The sequence below is a fragment of the Leiobunum rupestre genome, chromosome 7 (assembly GCF_980474605.1).
Source record: "Leiobunum rupestre chromosome 7, qqLeiRupe1.1.hap1, whole genome shotgun sequence".
Classification (NCBI taxonomy): Eukaryota; Metazoa; Arthropoda; class Arachnida; order Opiliones; family Sclerosomatidae; genus Leiobunum; species Leiobunum rupestre.
This window is the reverse complement of record NC_143390.1, coordinates 23,511,829-23,531,311: the sequence shown is the minus strand read 5'-3', so window position 1 is coordinate 23,531,311 and position 19,483 is coordinate 23,511,829. Positions and strand designations below refer to the sequence as shown.

The window sequence follows — 19,483 nt, the reverse complement described above, 5'->3', positions numbered from 1 at the left end:
GTCCTTGAAACTGCGTAGCGTGCCTTTATATTTTGGCCAATTCGGGTCCGCGTCTCCTTATCCTGGTAGCGGACACGCGATCCTTTCGAGCTTCGACGCCCACCTCCGCATCCGTCCCGTTTGTACCCTGAGAGTCCGGCTGCCCGCGTACTGCGAACGAGGTTCGGCCCAAATAGCCCTCCGGAGGGCATTTGGTCGGGAACGACACAAAGACTCGGCCTTTCTACACCCTTGCCTCGAGCTCCGCTGCGGACTGTAGCGGTACTTTGACGGCGCAGTCAACGTACCCAAACCATCTTTATTATTTATCCCCAAAAAAAGTCAGGCAGATCGCGCGGGACCCCTCGGGTTCCTTCTGGCGGGGCCGGTTCGCGGTTCCTACCCTCCTAGATTTCACGCTCCCCTTTCCAAAAGGTCATCAATCTGACCTCGCGTATATGTTGGTGGCGTGCCCCCGCGGTCCCCTCCTTGCTGTTGGAAAAAAACCTGTTATTTTCAAGGTGCATTTTTCTCCTCGCTTTTCGAAAGTGTACGGGCAAAACTATTTTCTTCGACAGGTCCTCTTACCCCTCTTTAATCTTCTTTCACTCCCCCCCCCCCCCCCAAAAAAAGAGAGCTTTTTTTTGAGCTATTTCCCCCAACCTCCGTTTCCTCCAAAATCTGGTTCTGTTATTTAAATATTTTTTTTCTTATTTCGTGAAAGAATTTTTTGTACGTTTGGATTTTTTAAGGCACGCTTGCCAGCCATCCTTGGTACTTGTTCTTGGACGACTTCTTTGTATTCGTCCCGTATTGTTAATTGTCTCCGTCGTTGTTTGACCTTTGCCAACTCTTCCTCTTTTTTTATTAAAATTTTGATTCACTAATTACAGTTTTGGACAAAGGAACGCTCTTTTTCGCGAATACGTGATTTGTGTGTTTTTCCGAAACTCGTAATATAGTGTCCCCTCTTTTAGTTTTAAGCGGATAGGACCCTAAATATTTTCATTAACCCATAATTTTTGGACCCCCAGTTAGTGGACGTAGACTTGGATAGCGTTTAATTGGTCGTTTAAAAACTACAAAATGTAGTATCTCCTACGCCCTTAAAAAATAAATTTTATGCCGTTGCCTCGGTTTAAAATAATCATAACTTTAGCTTTAATGCAGGCTGAGTTATGATATTTTTAAACTAAGCTAACGAAAAATTTGTAATTTACTAGCTGGTGTGACTGGTTTTCGTGGCTATGGTAACGGGATTGTCGGCCATGACACTTGAATATTTACATCGCGGGATCGCGTAGTGTTTTGCCCCGTTATCTTGTGACTAATAATAATCATAATCATAATCATCATCTTTATTTGTTTACTTTTTTATATTTATTCTACAACAATTATGTGCTAAGTCAATTAATTACTTTTAATTCAGGCAATATACATATTTTAATTAGGTTAGTAGATTCTGTAAAAAATCTCGAGTATTTTTTTAAAATCAAGTTAAATTGTTTAGTTCGGATAAATTCAATACTATTGATAATATTTACCCCTTTATTCGAATAGATTTAATTTCGAAGTACTTTTTAAAGCTGTTTAATTGGAATGGGATAAATACAGAACCAACAACTGGGTTGATGTTTTTCCGCGATGTTATCCTGATAGGCAGAGTTGACGTTCGATTTAACTGGGAACTGGGGCTCGTAAATTCGATGGTTTTGCGTCATCTCCGATCAGTAACTAGGCCTTGGCTGCTTTACGCGTGCTCGGGGAACATGTATCGTATTTGGTCGCTGTTAAACGTTGGGCTATATCGAATTCGCAACGTAAATGCCAGCCTTTTTATTCTGGCTGACGCAAAAAAAACTAGGACGCTATAGCAGCGAGGGTACGGGTTTAAGCTTGACGTTTTTCAGTGGGATTTTTGGCCACCTCTGTCGCGAGGATAAACGACGCGCGTTCCGAATGTCTCCAATAATAAGACGAGTTCCGCAGGATGACAGACGGATAGTTATTTTTAGCCTTCGCTTCCAATTCTTGACGAAATTCTAAAAAGGTGCGAGCCAAGGCCTTAAGAGTTCACTCTTTTTCAGACTTTACCATTAGATTTACATCTCTCTCTTAGACTGTACGACTCCCGACAAACTCGCCTAGAAGTTGAAAAAGATTCTTTTTCTTAGTCTTAACAACCTTTCTCTTTCCCGAATAGTGTATATAAAAAATGGAGCCCGAATTCTCACTGATTTCGCTACGCCTATTTAGGCTTGTCTGCTAAGCCGCTCCTTCGTGTTGTTTTTCCCTCTGAAGGATGGCCTTTTTGATCCGCGTAGCTCGGGGAAGCTCGAATGGGAAAACAACCAGCGGGCGACGCCCGTCCTTAGCATCCGGCCTCTTCCCGCGTTGTTCTCTGAATTGCGGACAAAGAAAAGGCTCGTATTTGGGGTTGGGTTTGTGGTTACCTTTACATAAGCCAGATGTTGGTTAGACTATTTAGAATAATTTTGCAATCAACACTTGGCATATTTAGAATAGTTTTGCCATCAATTTAAGCGTATTTAAATTAAAACTTTACATTTAATTGTTTTGGAGAATATGATATTATTTATTATTATATATTAAATAGTTTCAACATAGAAGCAATTTATTTTTATGAATACTATAAAATATAATACAATGTTGTTTGAATTGTCACAACCAAAATGTCAAAAAATTATTACACAAAATAGCTTAAATATATAAGCACTAAACTAATCTATCACAAGGACCAAATTTTCCAACATAGTAAATGAACAAAGTAACAACTAATATGAAATACCATAAATTAATTCACATTTGACTAAGCTCCCAAAATTAAAAAATGTACGCCAAGAGAACCAATATTACGTTGTTGACAGAAAAATAATAAATACTACAACCAGGTCGTTGTTTTTTTAATCACAGGGCACCCATAAGGTCCCTAAAATACCCAAAGTCCTTATTTTTCTTTAAGGTCCCTAATCTACTCTAAAATCGGGTTTGGTCCCTAAAGTACCCTATTTTCATGAAATTCATGGAAACCATCGTAGGCTTAAAATATTATTATACATCTGCTCAAGAACTGTTTACAAAATAGTCAAATCTGAGGATTAACGATAAAATAGTTGGTAAAATTATTACATTCCTGTTAGGTTGTAAAATTAAAAAAATATATAAATATCAAGTCATATTGGAATTTAGTTAAAAAAATATTACATTTTGTTTTACATTAGTCCCTATTTGGTTCCAATTTTGAAAAATGTTGTCCTTATTTTTATTGCCAAAAGTAGTTATCTTAACAATTTTTTTATAGATTTTGGTGGGGGCCCTGTTATTAAATTTCTTTCGTAAGGCTAATAATAAAACTTATTTCGTTATATTTTTCCTTCGGTAAAACCTCCCACCTACCATTCTGTAATCATGTTTTGATCCCGTATTAACGTCATAGGCATCTTTTATCCTCTCTTTAGGCAACATTCTTATTTATTTATTCGTAATTCTTCCCCAAGGTTGGCCAAAGAATACGCATTTTCTCTCCAAAAGTTTCTCGGAATTTTTTGCTCCGCCATTTCCGAAAGTAGGGAGGGTGGAAGGGCAGCGGAGTAATTTCGTTTCCAACCCCCCTCTTTATTTCTCTCTCTCCCAACATTAATTGACTTCCCCGTGTGTCTGGCATTCGAGAGAATCCTATATTCGGCTCTATAGCGCCATTATATTCTATCATTTACCTACCGGTAGACATTTCCCACTAAAAAAAAAATAGCTACGCGTCGGGAGGGCGAGGAGAGGGGATGAAAATTTTGCCCCGCAGTCGGGAAGGAAGCGCGCGGGGGGGGGTAGGGGACGTGGAGAGTTAGGAGTTGGGGAAAAAATGTTCCGCTGTCTGCCATAAAAGAGGGGAATTTGAAAGCTATATAGCGTAAGGCCGCGCGGGGGGGGGGGGTAGGATCGCGTTGCGAAAGAGTGCCTCCCTCCCTTCCCTCGCTGGTGTGTGGGGGGGAAGGGGGGAGGAAATCGGGTTCGCGTTCTCTCCGAAGCCTTGGTAGCTACGACGAGGTTTTCATACAAGCGCGAGAAGCCATCGGCTGCGTAGCGAACGGTGGAACTACCGAAATTTTGGCCCCCATTTCGACCAAAAAAATACTAGCCTTTGCTCTGTTTGATTTTGACGACGGAATGTTAATATGGCAAGAAACATTGTGCACCGCCATTTTATAATTAACAGTTAGCTTTGTGGGAAAGACTGTTAGTTTTCGGGATCTTTAATTTGGTGTTTTTGTGCGCGCCCGGACCAAAACCTCCTCAAGGAGAGAATTTTCTTTGTTCTTTGTTTGAGGGCGCGGGTTTATTTGTGGATAGAAGAGACGACCTGCTTTCGGTTTTCCATCGATAGTAAATAATTAATATTTACGTGTAAATTTTCATTTGAAAACGATTTGAATTTCGATTAATTGCTGGTAATTTTGACCGCCACAAGTCGAACCAAAAGTAAGTCAATTTTGCGTTATTTATAGTCGTGTATTTTGATTTAAAATAAGTAGTCCATTTTTGGTTAATTTGGCGCAATTTAGTCGTATTTTGATTTAAAATAAGTTAAATTAAGTAACTTTTAGTGATAAGTTCTACTTCAAATCTTTCTTTGTTCCTGCCATACGAGTAATTTTGGGCAGGTTTCAATAAGCTTTAGAACTTTATATTAATTGTTTTTGTAAATATTTAAACTGTTGCATTATAAACGTATTATTTCGGTTAAAGAACGCGTCAAAGTTTTGCCTAATCAGAAAAAGACAACGTTATTATACACGTATTTACCAAAATGCCACGTTACTAACGCAAACCCCCTCCTAAAACAAAATAGTACAGTTAATAACGGTAGTGGTGTAATTCCATTATTCATGTCGTCGTTAATTAAAAGAGAAAGTCTAACGAAGATTTAGCCTCCTTGTCTAACGGCGCTAAGCAGATTTCGACCACGAACGGGTGGAAAATCCTTTGTGGATCCTGAAAGGGGAAGTTGGCGCGCATTTACGTTACTGCGCGCCGTTCTATCCCAAATATCGACCCGGATTTAATCAATTTTGCCAAGTCTACTCCCTTCTCTATCCCGCGCAATTCGCTTATTTTTATGGCTTCAAAGTCGCTGACTAAGCCCTTCTCAAAGTATTACGCCACCAATCTCGGCCCAAGGCTGCGCATTTAGACTTATGCTTTATTTGAATTATTTCTTTAGTCGTATATTGTGGTCTTATACGTATAGCTAATGCGTTCTCGATTCTTGTAGATAGTTTTCTTTCGGCTCAAAAAAGAAGTAAATTTTTATATTTATTCGAAAACGCACTCTTTGTTTGCTTCTCTAAAATACGAGTTTTGTTGACCGCGTTTACGTAAAACGTAGCGTTGTAAATATTACAGCTAGACGTTTACTAGACAAACTGCTCGTTGCGGAATTTCCATATATTTCCAACCTACTCTTACCATTAGTACTATTTTGTAAGTAGCTCCAAGGACATACGAAATTTACATACGCTTTTCGTAAAACTTTCAAAGTTCCTTTTAATGAATTTTCACGAATCAACTATTCGTAATTTAAGCGGTAGACCGCGACAGATGGTGTGTTCGACGTAATTATATCTTACTTTATAATTTATAAAAATTGATACAAAGAATATTTAATTACGAAGCGTTTTCGTACAAAAGTGTTTTAAATTAATATTCGAAATAACGCCAGTAAGTTGGTAACACCGAATTGTTTTAAAATTTAGCCTTTAAATTTAAAAGTGTATTATTACGCCACACCCAAGGGTCTTATAATTCCTATAAAGTCCTATATTGTCCCGTGATTTCTTGAAATGCCCTAGGATAAAGTTTAGTTTGAGTCAATGTTTCCCGAGATATCCATAGTTTTTTGCGACCTAGTTCGTGACCGAAAACTTAACTAACAATTACAATCGAACCAAAGATTGTAGGAAATAATTTAGTCAAGCATTACTGCGTATATTAAACTGAAATTTACAAAATCCCAATCAATTGGCAAAATAGAAATCTCAATCCATCGGCAAAATAGAAATCTCAATCCATCGGCAAAATAGAAATCTCAATCAAGTGGCACAATAGAAATCCCAATCAATTGGCAAATAGAATCCCAATCAATTGGCAAATAGAATCCCAATCAATTGGCAAATAGAATCCCAATCAATTGGCAAATAGAATCCCAATCAATTGGCAAATAGAATCCCAATCAATTGGCAAAATAGAATCCCAATCAATTGGCAAAATAGAATCTCAATCAATTGGCAAAATAGAATCTCAATCAATTGGCAAAATAGAAATCTCAATCAATTGATCAATAGCAATCCCAATCATTTGATCAATAGCAATCCCAATCATTTGATCAATAGCAATCCCAATCATTTGATCAATAGCAATCCCAATCATTTGATCAATAGCAATCCCAATCATTTGATCAATAGCAATCCCAATCATTTGATCAATAGCAATCCCAATCATTTGATCAATAGCAATCCCAATCATTTGATCAATAGCAATCCCAATCATTTGATCAATAGCAATCCCAATCAATTGGCAAATAGAATTGAGGGGCTAACCACTCTTAGAAAATCTGTACACCGGATTACGCTTAGATTACCACTGCCAAAGGCAGGGACTTCAAAGATTACGCGTAATCCCATTAGTACAGACAAAGGTACGGCTCTGTACACCGATTACGCGGAGTGACCAGCCCCTCGAATAGAATCCCAATCAATTGACCAATAGCAATCCCAATCATTGGATCAATAGCAATCCCAATCAATTGACCAATAGAAATCCCAATCAATCAATAATAATAATAATAATAAGATAGGCTAATACCCAAGGAACCACCTTAGTCCTAAGTCATCAAGCGACGTTTAATGGCATTAATTCAGGTGGCCAATAGAATCAAATTTTGCATATAAGGAATTTAAAATTTGTATCTGAGTTCCCAGAACACGGAAAAAATAAAGTGTCGCTTTAGTGATGAAATTCCGAGATAACATCTGATGATTAGAAAAGGTCCTATATTAGATAAGAAAAAAAAATAGGGATGGGCAGGATTATTACAATCGAGGGGGGGGGGGGGGGCGTTTTATGATAATGAATCTCTTCTCGATTTATATCCACCGCTTCGTATTAGATCGAGAGAGAATTAAGGGAAGGCAATTCATCCTGACCATAATTATATCTATATTACCACGGCATCATCTGGAGGAGGGGTGTTTAATGGTGTAATTGGCCCGGGGGCATCTCCCGAGAAACGCGTTCAGTAGAAAAAAAATTCCGTAAGCATCCTTATAAACCGGATAAGGGGGGATATCCAGTTCACGGACTTGTCGAGAAGTCGTCGAAATGGTTGCCCCGGGGCTAGTTTCCCCCTCCCCTCTCCTCCAAAAAAAACTGAAGCTGTATTATATTGATTAGAGATATTTTTAATAGGATAACTATTTTTTTTTGCTTTGGTAGCCTTGAGACTTACGTTCGTTGCGATTTTTTGGAATACCGGTATTTTTGGATGGTGTTCTCGAGGTGCCTTCTTTATCCTTCTTTATTTGACTACTTATCCATGGTCTTTAATTATAGTTAGCGGTTTCGTCAACTCCAAGGAGATTTCGGTTTTTCGGAAATCGATTTTTTTTTCATTTGGGGGGGGGGGGGGGAGAGTTAGAAATTTAGTCGTCGATTTTTCAATTATTTTTTCCCCGGTGATTTCTTATCGAAAGGCTTAGCAATAAATTGGATTTAATGCGGGTCTCGTATATTTGAGTAGTTTCGTGGGGAATCGCGTTGGGAATCTTTCCCAACCGAGTTTTGTAATCCGGTTTCGGGATTTTATCGATTGATGGAACGCACTTTCGAACACCTTTTACACCATTTTTTTTTTTAAATATCACGAAGTTTATGATTTCACGTTTTGCTGTTTTCATGTATTTGATTATTTTTAATACGTGGAAAATTGTAACCCATCAAAAATAAATATATAATATAACGCTTTAAATATAATACAGGGTTGCCGCAGTACTTGGAAAACCTGGAATTCCTGGAAAAGTCAGGGAATTTGAATATGGGTATAAAAATCAGGGAAAAGTCGGGGAATTTTACAAATTAGTCTAAGAATCAGGGAAATGTCAGGGAATTTCATTTCGGTTGCAAATAGAAAACGTTTACTAAAATATAGGTAAAAAAATAAAAAAGTCGAGGAAAATCTCCAGAGATGGTCAGGGAATTTGGTTATGAAAAAACGGTGGCAACCCTGTAATAATAAGCTAGGCTAATACCATGGACTAATTAATTAATTAGTCCATGCAATTTTTCCTATGTGTTCTTATATTATCAAAGATAATACTCCTATGTTCCTATATTATCAAAGACTCTATATGTCCTAAATTTACAAAATTATTGCACGACGGATACTTCATGGTTCAATATTTTATTAAAATTAAAGGTTTACGCTAGCTTTCGGGTCGAAACCCCTCTTCAGGCGTTCTGTTTACAATGATTCTAAAATCTAAATTCAATTTACATTTCTCTTATCAGTGTAAACCTTTAATTTTAATAAAATATTGAACCATGAAGTATCCGTCGTGCAATAATTTTGTAAATTTAGTATATAACTTCCACCATGGTTATAAAATTAAATATTTATGTCTATATGTCCTCCTATAAATCGACTGTTGAATTTCCTATATTCCTATAAATTATTTGGGGTTTTTCAGTGGTCACCCTGGTCATCTAGCGACTTTTATTGCCTTTAAACAGGTGACCGGGTTACAATGCGTAGGAGGGTGGTGACAAGCCCTTCATGCCACGCGAGCCAACAGCTCCCTACACTTACTATTATCATTAACCTCAACAAGTTTTTATATAATATCATTAAAATTTAGAAAACTGTAATTTAAAAGTATAAAATTCTATATTTATGGTATAACTGGCGCTAGTTACGTTAAAAAATAATCCGTAACGTTATACGATTTTAGAATGTGTACCTCCTTTAAAGTTCGAAAACTTTGACACCAAATAAAATTCTGAAGTGTCTTTAAATTAAAATATTTTCATACGGAACCCACCGATTATAATTGAAATTCCCTTTCGATGACCTTCAAATAACCCCCGTAAGTCGGGCAGCCCTGGCGTCACTTCTCTAATACGCGGTTTTTAGGGGGAGGGGGAGACTTTTCTGAGAAGATGAGACAGAAATTTCGAATTAAAAATATGGACGCTGCTGAGTATTAAAAAACCTTCAAAGACCTTCTCCCTTTTACGCTGGCGAGAGAGTCGGGTGGGGGGGTTCTGGGTGCGTGCCACCAGCTGTTGATTTCGGAATTACGGCGCAGCGCGGAGGGGAAATTTGAGGGCGCCAAACCAGAAATGTATTTCCCAGATGCGGAGGCCCGTCGCCATACCCCCGACCCCCGTCATGATTTCCCTCCGTAATAATACGCTATACATTATTTCCACCCCCTCAGCAACCCCTCATCTCAAATTCCTCTCTCGGGGAACACCCTAATCCCCGCTCTAGGTCCCCGAAGAGGCGACTCCCTAACGTGGACTTCACCTCTCCGCTCGCCCTTAATTCCACTGTCCTTCGACAGGGGGGGTTCCTCTCTATGCAATTTCGAAATATGTAGCTCGTACTATAATATATTCTCCGTAGTTTTCCCCCTCCCCTTCATAACTATAACGCGACCAAGCGTGTCGTGGCGGCGCCAGTTTACCCGAAATTTAACTTTTCCTAGTCATATCATTTCCAGGCGAAAAAAATACGGATTTGTATTCTCAGCGTATAGAGAGGAGAGGAGAGGGGAGGGCGGAAACGGGAACCTTTACGCGGGGCTTCCACGCAATGCGCCCAGAAACTAGGTCCCCGTTACAGCTGCAGCGCCGCCTTCGGTTCATCCATATTTATTTCGAAGAGCCAAACGCGGTGGTCTCTCACCGTATTCATATATGCTATATGTACTAAGTTGATTATGTTAGCGAATTCTGGGAATTCGGGATTTTAGAAGCCGTTGCTTGGTATTCAACTTCGTGGCGATATTTTTCCCCTGCCGTCGTCCGCCTACTCACGTGGGAATTTACCAACATTACGCGGATAATACCTGTTTTTCGGAAATTTTCTACCCTTTGAGACTGCCACTGATAGTGTTTACGCGTGGTTTCGTTATTGATTCTATACTCGACTATTGGATTACGCGTTGTTATTAGGGCTTTGCGGCAAAACATCCGTTTTTGATTACGAAAATTTGTTGGGCAAAATTGTGAAAGCACAGCTGTAAATTGTCATTGCTCCGGTAAATACGTTTATTCCACGTACCAACGATTTATTTCGTTTTGAAAATATCTAGGATTTCCAGCTGAATATACTACGTCATGTTTATTCACTTTGGCAATTTCTGTTATCGTTTATACAAATAGCTTACGTTTCAAGAACGGTTTTTTTGCCAACATTAGAACGAGCTAGTACCTAAAGTGCTTCCGCCAACTTTGGTGTTTTAACAATTCGCCGTTGACCGTTATAGTTAGAAAGAACGTGGTTAAGTTTCGAAACGCGTAGTTTCGATTTTTCGGGCAGCCTGTTTGCGTTTTCAAAAGTACTGACGGCGTTCTTTCCATTAGCGTATACGCGCCGCTAAAAATAACACGCTTTTTATTTTTATTATTCATTATTCAGAACGTCAGCTCGGAAAACGAGATCTCTCATGAATTATTGAAAAACACTTCTATCTCTGTCTGTTCTTGCTGTTCAAATTGAGCCCACCGAAGTCTAATAGTTACTTTTCTAAAAGGGGTGATTTAAAAAAAAATCTTTAGGTAATTTGTTGCTCTCTTTTTCGTTCAAGCGTGAAAAGTTAAATGTTTGTTTTTGAGGATTTATGAAATAGCGTTACCGGTTACGCGTTTTTTTTCTATGCAAATAAAAATAGTTTTCTATAAAAAAATATTCCTCATTTGTACGTAATGTTTTTATCTAATGTACGGCTTTTTAGTCACGAATCACGGGAGTTATACATGTTTATCGTAGATTTCACGAATTTCTGAGAAGTGTTTTGTACGGAGTACTATCACAACCACGTGATATTAGGTCGGGCGTGTTTTCTTTTTGCCATAAATAAAGTATTTTCGTAAGTTTTCAAGGTCAAAACCTTCTAATAATTTCAAAACACGTTTATTTTTCGTTAACTCTAAAACTATGGGGGAATAACTTATTATTCAAACTGATGACGGAAATTTTAACTTATCACGATACCAAATAAATTGTCTTACACGGAGGGGTGGGGGTATAATTAACGGGAACCCACGCCACGCGGATTGGAACGGCTATTTCGATGCTATATTATTTATCGTTTCCGTAATTTAATTGTCACGTCTAAATAAGATTGCGTAGCACGCACAGTGGGCCAGTGCAGTTGCGTGTTACGATGCGGCTTCTATTGAAGCGGAAGGTGACCCGTTAATTAACTTAATTGTCGAAGGATAATTAATTCAGGGCCCCCAGAGGTCCTTTAATTCCTTTAAAATCCTATATTTTCAAAAATGTCCTACAGCATCTTATATTTTTAGCAAAATCCCCAAAAAGTCGTATAAAATCCTATAATATTGATATTTTGGCCATTTCAAATCCCGCCTCTCACAATGTCAGTGAAATTGGTAGATTTAACTGTAGGATAAATTCCTATTCAAAGTCATTGTAGTCTATACTTTTGTTATTGTTAACATGGTAAGCTACTATTATATTTTTGTGATAAAATGGTTAAATAGTTTCTATTTTTTAAATGAAAATCAAAGATTTAAATGCATAAAGTTAGTAAATTAAATAACATATATAGTCCCATAAAATCCTATAATTTTGAAAAATAGTCCTATAAAGTCTTAATCACTAACTCGATTTAATCGTGATTTTATCCACTCATCATCGTAATCATGATTTAATCGATCGAGGGTGCAAACAATCATCAAAGTGAACTATTACGAAAATCCGAAATCAGGTGTAAACAATATTTACGAGTGACTACGTCTAGGATAATGAACTTCTGATCTCGTTAATTTTAAATTATTGTAGTAAACATGGTAATATTTCTACGCTTTTAAGAGTTCCACTTTAAATGTTTTCGTTAGCTCTTAAAGCAATATATTTTGTTTTAAATATATTCCTTTGTTTATTTGTGTTTTTGTTAATGGAAATTTACTCCGTTAGTGGTCAATTATTCAAACAACGTAAAAGCTATAAATTGCATTTTTGTTTTCTCTTGACACAGAATTTCAAATCATTGGTGGATAAAGCGGGACTCAACGAGTACAAACAGAAACCAGTCGAATATTTGGTCGATCGACAAAGAGATTACGTCGATTACGCTGATCTCAAGGTTTACCAGGTAAGATCCGACTACTATTTTTGGTCTACTTACGCCGTTACTGTGACGTATATCCACCGTACCTCGTTTCCCGCCCTTGATAGTACCGCCAACTAATAAATAGACCTTTTATATAATACCCGTTTGCTAAAGTCAGAAGTTTGTTAAAAAGAACGGGTTTGCCGTCGTCTTTTGATTTATCGGCAGCCGAAATGGGGGGAAGGAGGATAAGGATGTAGAATAATTTATCCCCCCGCCCCTTCCCAAATTAAAAAAACTTTCTTGAAACTTCTCCCCACTTAACAGTTGAAATGAAAAGAATTATTACGTATCTTGGCCAGTTCGGGTAAAAAGGCGACTTAATTTGCGCTGTTTTCGGGGAAATGAATTTCGTAAGTTTCCAAGCAACCATTCTTATTTCTTTGGATCTCTCGGAATGAATGGGGAAAGTTTTAATTGGAAAATTTCGTTACCGGCATTCCAGAAATAACATCGCTTTTAAGTCGCTAGTCTGCCTTTTGCATATTTTATTTTTTACGGCGCGTCACTCAATTGAACCTGTCGTTTTAAAATCTTTAACCTTATGCAAGTGTGGGAAATATTCATGGATTTTTATTCGTACATTTTGTTGGATTTTTTGGTGTTTATATATTGTTGGTATTTTTCATATATTGTATTTATTGTCCTTATAATAGTTTTAAGGATATAGAACTTTCAGGGTGGCAAAAAATCCTATTGTTTTGGATAATTAACCGCATTTATGTACGAAATTGTCCTACTTATATTTCCCTAACCGGAAATCGGAATAGACCTTTTAGTAAAACCTGTTCGAGGAGTATTAATATATGAGGGTTTCAATAGAAGTTTGCGAAAATATTGTAACCTTGTGTCGCTTACTTCATTTAGACATTGAACTTACAAGTGTTAGTGAAATCGGAAAAAACCGAATTGATAATTATCGAGCTACCACGAGAACGTTGATTAGAAATATTGAATATTTATTGAAACACGAAATTTTTACTATAGCTTAGTGAAGAATCATACACTGGTTGAATTAATCATAAATAACATTAATAATGTTAATTTTATGGCTGTGATAATTTAGGAAAAATGTGAAAGATTTTGCACTCAAGCGAGGGGAAGGGGAGTCACCAGTAATCAATTACGATAATTATAAGTTAAGTCACGTGACTTATTTATATTTAGCACGAACCATTTAAACTGCCGAGTTGCTATAAGTGTATTTGTTTAAGAGGGGGAAAAACCGTAAACATAAGCGTTTTTGTTGTTAAATCCTCCTTTTTGGAGTGTTTTATTATCGGTCTGGTACGTTACAAAGTCTGCCCCCAGTTTTGAAAAGCCGCTCAAAATTACCGGCCAAAGTCGAATGTAATTGGGCTACACCACTCCCCCGAACTTTCCCTGGCTATTATTTGCATAATCATTAGACGCTCCTAACGGCAACTAAGAACATCCGGTTACGAAAACAAACTTAACCACCCATTCCAGCCTTTTATTAAAGCACCCGGTGACTTTACCAATTTTAAACACCTTTTTAACGACGCGCCCATTTTTTCAACCTTAGAAAAACTTTAAAAAATAAAAGAGTGACCTAAAAATAAATTTATAAACTAAGCAGTTCAAAGTTGACTAACACGCAATTTCGCTTCTCAAAACCAGTCGCATCGTCTGCTTTCAAACCATTATAATACATTTGGTAATAAACTGGAAACTACTTGTCTAGTAATGCGAGAGGTACATTTCATTACAGGAGGTCATTTTGTCTAGTCTGCCTGGCTTTTACAGCCCTTAATTATAATTGTATTAGAACACGGACAACGAAACTTTTCGTCTGAATATTAATATCTACGTGTAGGTGGTTAATTTTATGGTATATGTGTGTTGATTCTGGTAGGTCCATATTGCGGTACCATCTATGGGTACTATAAATAACGGAGATTATTTGACCCTTAATATTAAAAAAAAAATATGATAATACTAGCCTTGATAGAAGCGAAAATGATCTCCCGGTAATATAAAGCGTACGCTATATAAAAAGGAAAGGCTTATGATGAAAAGATAGGAATTCCCAACAAAGTATCATTTTATTAATGGCTATTTTTAGGGGAGTTTCGTTTATGTTTGATAAATATCGCGTAATTAATGTTCGCTTGGTAGGTATATATTATTTGTTAAGGGTATTTTAACGACCGTGTAGGTGGCTTTAGTTGACCAATCTCTATTTAATTTCTATGGGAGTCGGGGCCGACAGAGTACCCCTCAGATAAAACTTGGGAAAAATTGACCAAAATGAATTAGTACGATTTCGACGGTCGTTTGACCCTGGCCATTATAGCTTTTACGGTTTGGTCCCAAAACAAACTTTTAATGTCTAGCCCTTTGTGAAATGGGCTCGTTTCTGTAGTCTACAACCCTTTTTCGTTTCTTCTTCCGGGATGGTGGCTTGAAATGATAATGGCAAGTTTTTATTTTATTTATTTTTTCTCGGGGTGATTTTTTTTGGCCGCTCACTCGAAAATTCCCGAAAAAAAAATCCGATGACTTAGGCAACCAGGCGAGTAACTAAAAATAAAACTTTTTTTCTTTCGTCCTGGAAGTTTTGGAATGACGTTATAAACAAAACTGTGAATTTTTTCCCCCTGGAATTCTTGGAAGCGTGTGAAGTCGAGGGAGCCTTAAATATATTTTGGTCTTTTCTACCCGCGCAGCGTCCCGCGAAACTCTTAAAAGAGTACGAGCTTTTTACGTACGTATAAAAGCGGGTATAAAAACGATGAGTGATAAACTCTGTTAGCGCAGCTGTTTATAACTATTTTTATCCATTTCGCTTTGTTGAAGATGGTATCGGTTGTCTCGCTCTAATTATAATACTACTCTCAATTCTCCCTACAGCCTAATTTAATTGAAAGTGATTTCCTGTCGCGCTGTACCTTTTAATTGTGTATAGACCTAGAATTTGGTGAACCGTTGATCTTATTTTTAGATCTAATCATCTTAATTCCTATAAATGAAACCACTTCGTTTGATAAGTTGGAATTGTCATTTACAATTGCTCTAAATTGCCTGGCAAGCTTTCTCTATTTACGAAATATTTATCAAATAACCGTGAATCGATCTTTTTTTTCATTTGATTTCGAATTTCTAGAGTGTAGAAGCGTTAGATCTATAAAAAATGTACAACATTGAGTTGATAAACGTAATAATAATAATCAGCTAGGCTAATACCCAAGGCACCACCATAGGCCTAAATCATCAAGCGACTTTTAATTTCTTATCTCCGAGTGTAACGCTTGGTTTTTAACTAATTACGACAGGGTTGCCTCACTTCAGTGAAAAATCAGGGAGTTTAAAAATGGGCAAAAAAGTCGGGGAATTCAGTTTAATCTTGATACTTTTTTTTAGGTAATTTTACTCTAAAGATCTATGGCAAATTCTGTTATTATTATTTAGTTCCTTGAAAAGTTGAAATAACAGCGTTGCCACTGTACCTGAAAAACGTGTAATTCCTTTAAAAGTCAGGGAATTTGAATATGGGTATAAAAATCAGGGAAAAGTCGGGGAATTTTAAAATTTGTCTAGAAATTAGGGAAAAGTCAGGTAATTTTGAAATTAGTCTAGAAGTCAGGGAATTTAATTTCAGTTGCAAATAGGAAACTTACTAAATATATTTTATAAATACAAAATAAGTCAGGGAAAATCTGGAAAAGTCAGGGAATTTGAGTGTGGAAAACTGTGGCAAAACTGAATAAATTTTGTAATGAAATATAAGTTGATTAAATTTATTAACTTCTGATAAATGTAAAAGTTTTCAATTTTGGCATTAAAAAGTCAGGGAAAATACCTTAAAATGGTCAGGGAATTTGAATCTGAGAATTTTGTAGCAACCTTGTAATCGCGCTAGTGGAAACCAAGGCTTAGACGTCTTTATTGAAATACGCGTTAGTTCCTGGTAATTTGTCGTTGACAAATGAGTGCTAAGACTGCTTAGTGTATGAAAACAGACTGGAGTACGGGCAGAAATTGAATAACATCCAACTGCAAGGTTGATGGAGTCCACTTCCGACGCGTTTTCAGACTCAAACCAGACGCGCCCGCCAAAATATTCTGTCACGGTCTCCACCCACGCCAACAGATTCGAATAAAACGAGCTTTTCCCGCATTGGCAAGCTCTTCAATTAAAACATAAATGACAAATGCTGATCGTATCAATAAGATAGGCTGTTAAATTTAATTTTGTACGAGGAAATAACCGTACGTGTTGAAAAAACGCCACATTCCCGATGTGCTGTTAAATTTTATTTTAAATAACTCATAACATTAAAGGTGGGCTGGCAGAGTGGTTAGCACTTGCGCCTCGCAGCTAGAGGAGCCAGCTTGTGGCACTGGGTGTAAACTAGGAGTAACGTCCTCGTTGAGTTTGCTAGTTCTCTCCTCATTGGTTAAGGGATTTTCAACCCGAGCTCTTAGGTTTCTCCGTTGTGGTTAACTGTAATAGTGAATGTAGGGAGATTTTGGGCCGAAGTTGCTGCCTTGGGTATTAGTCTAAACTGATTATTAATGTTATCATTCATGGTCTATCAACGATTTTCACATTTCTTCTAGCAGATTTAGCAGGAGCTAGGAGTGATTGATACTAGTTCTTAAAAACAAGAATTTTTCTAGCTAGTATTTGTTTAGACGGGTCCGACATTTGCAAATTTATTTTGAGATATCAGAGCACAATTTTCGTGTTGATTTCTGATTTAGAGATTTGGGAACTGATTTTAGTGTTGATTTCTGGTTTGTTTAGGCGGATTTCCATATTTGGGAATTGATTTTCGTGTGGATTTCTGGTTTCTTTAGACTTATTTGAAGATTTGGAAACTGATTTTCGTGTGGATTTCTGGTTTCTTTAGACTTATTTGAAGATTTGGAAACTGATTTTCGTGTGGATTTCTGGTTTCTTTAGACTTATTTGAAGATTTGGAAACTGATTTTCGTGTGGATTTCTGGTTTCTTTAGACTTATTTGAAGATTTGGAAACTGATTTTCGCCCAGATTTTGGGATTTTCAAATAAATTTCTGAAATCTTTTTACTCTATAGTGTACGAGATTTGTTTACGCTTCTGATTCAGTTATAACGACAACTACGCTTATACGTAATATGTCGAAAACACCCTAATTTAATATCGTATCTTATTTCCAGATAAGCCTCTGTACTTCGTATATCGCGGCACACACGCTTGTTGGGAAAAACGTTGTCCTTGGGTAGTCTAGACCGATAAGTTTTTGCCCGGGGCATTTTTGTAAAAAATGTATCGCGAACCTTATTCGATCGGATTACTGGCCGAGTGAAAGTGAAAAATAACTGACACAACGCGCCAAAATGAAATCCGGGGGGAAAAGAACCCAATAATCTTCTATTTGATGCGTGTCCCGAAGTATGAAATTTGATTTGCCAAAGAATTTCTTGACGGTTTTTATTTTTTTCTCGTAGGCGCTGTGATTTGGAACGGTTGTTTTTCATTTATTTCGGTTTCGAAAGTGTCGGGATTTTGATAAACACCGGCGTCACCTGTCTGATATAGGTCAAAAGGGGAATTGATATTACCAGAGCAACGGCAGAGGATGGATTGGGAAGTTGCCTCCGGCTATTTTTACACTCTTCATTGATTTTTTTGATCGATTTCGGGTAAAGTAGAAGAGACGCGCGTCGCGGATTCTCAGCCTCCGCGACGCGGAAAATCCTCCGGTTCGATTAGGCCTTGAAGCGCAACAAAGCGCGTTCGCCAAGGGCTGGCCTGACGGTGAAGTCTCCCGGCTGTTCCGAATGTATTTTGCCGATAATGTCCACCAGCCCAGATCCTACGTAATGTACTCGGATTCTGTAAGGTTTCTTCTATGAACGTAACAAAAAGAATAAATGTTCAAGGGGGGAGTGAGGGCCTATTTATCCCCCCCCCCCCCGATCCACCCGGGACACCATATTAGGTGGTGTGGTGCTTTGGGTATTAGCCTGGCTGGTTTCTTTTCGCTTGTTCCGGGATTTCGGAGTAGGGTAAGAAGAGTAAGACTACGACGTCATTTTACTCCGATTCTGTGGTTTTGAGTTGGAGTAAAAACGTTATTCCAAAATGGCTGCCTGTGGCCCGAGGGGCTAACCACTTCCTAAAAATCTGTACACCGATCACGGGAGTACACAAATGAGTACAGCCTTTGGTAGTGCTAAATCTGTAATCATTTTAGTACAGTCAAAGCTACAGGCTTGTACACCGATTACGGGGAGTGATCAGCCCCTCGCTGTGGCCTTTTTAGCGGATAAATTCTGGCTAGCAGACGACAAAACTCCGAATTACTCTCTTTACACGTCCTTTCCAGAAGGAGTAAAAAGAGTAGCCCTAATACTCCGGAACAAGCGAATAGTTTAAGGGGCGGAGTAATTATTATCCCCGGAACAGGCGAATAAAACGTTTTAGGGTAAAAAGAGTACACTTTTAGTCCGAGAACAGGCGAAAAGAAACCACCCTTTAGTGACGCCAGGGTTGCCACACGTCAGGGAATTTAAAAATGGGCCTAAAAAGTAAGGGAAGGACAGGGAATTTAAAAATAAGCCTAAAACGTCAGGGAATTTAAGAATTGATAAAAAGCCAGGGAATTCAGTTTTATCTTGATACTTTTTAAGGTAATTTTACTCCTAGATCTATGGCAAATTCTGTTATTATTTATACCCTTAAAAGTGTTTTTAAACGTTGAAACCACTTTTGTGCTGAATTATAAGTTTATTAAATTTATTGCCTTCTGATAATATCAAAAGTTAGAAATTGTCTAATTTTGTTCTTAAAAAATCAGGGCAAATAACTTAAAATGGGCAGGTAATTGGAATCTGATAATATTGTGGCAACCCTAGACGCGATCTCGCTATTCGTTCGATTTTCAGTCGAGCTTAGAGCTCTGGACCAGTGTTGGAAATGAGGCGGTGACGTCGGTCAAAGACCAGTTTATTTTGGTCTTTGACCAGTAAATTAAATAGAATCTGGGAGTTCACTGGTCATAATGACCAGTTTATTTTTAATTAAAAGTATAATTCTTTACCGAAAAAAGAATGATAA

General features: G+C 37.6%; 1 protein-coding gene across 3 annotated transcripts in view; it reads left to right on the top strand.

The window, feature by feature from the left end:
* The window catches only part of Kdm3 (Lysine demethylase 3), a 175,555-nt gene that overhangs the window by 82,436 nt on the left and 73,636 nt on the right, over positions 1–19,483 (top strand). For all 3 annotated transcript variants that reach the window (XM_090154196.1, XM_090154197.1, XM_090154195.1), the window contains exon 3: positions 12,279–12,395. In XM_090154196.1, the coding sequence (XP_090010322.1) occupies positions 12,279–12,395 (117 nt within the window). The remainder of the gene's footprint in view (positions 1–12,278; positions 12,396–19,483) is intronic.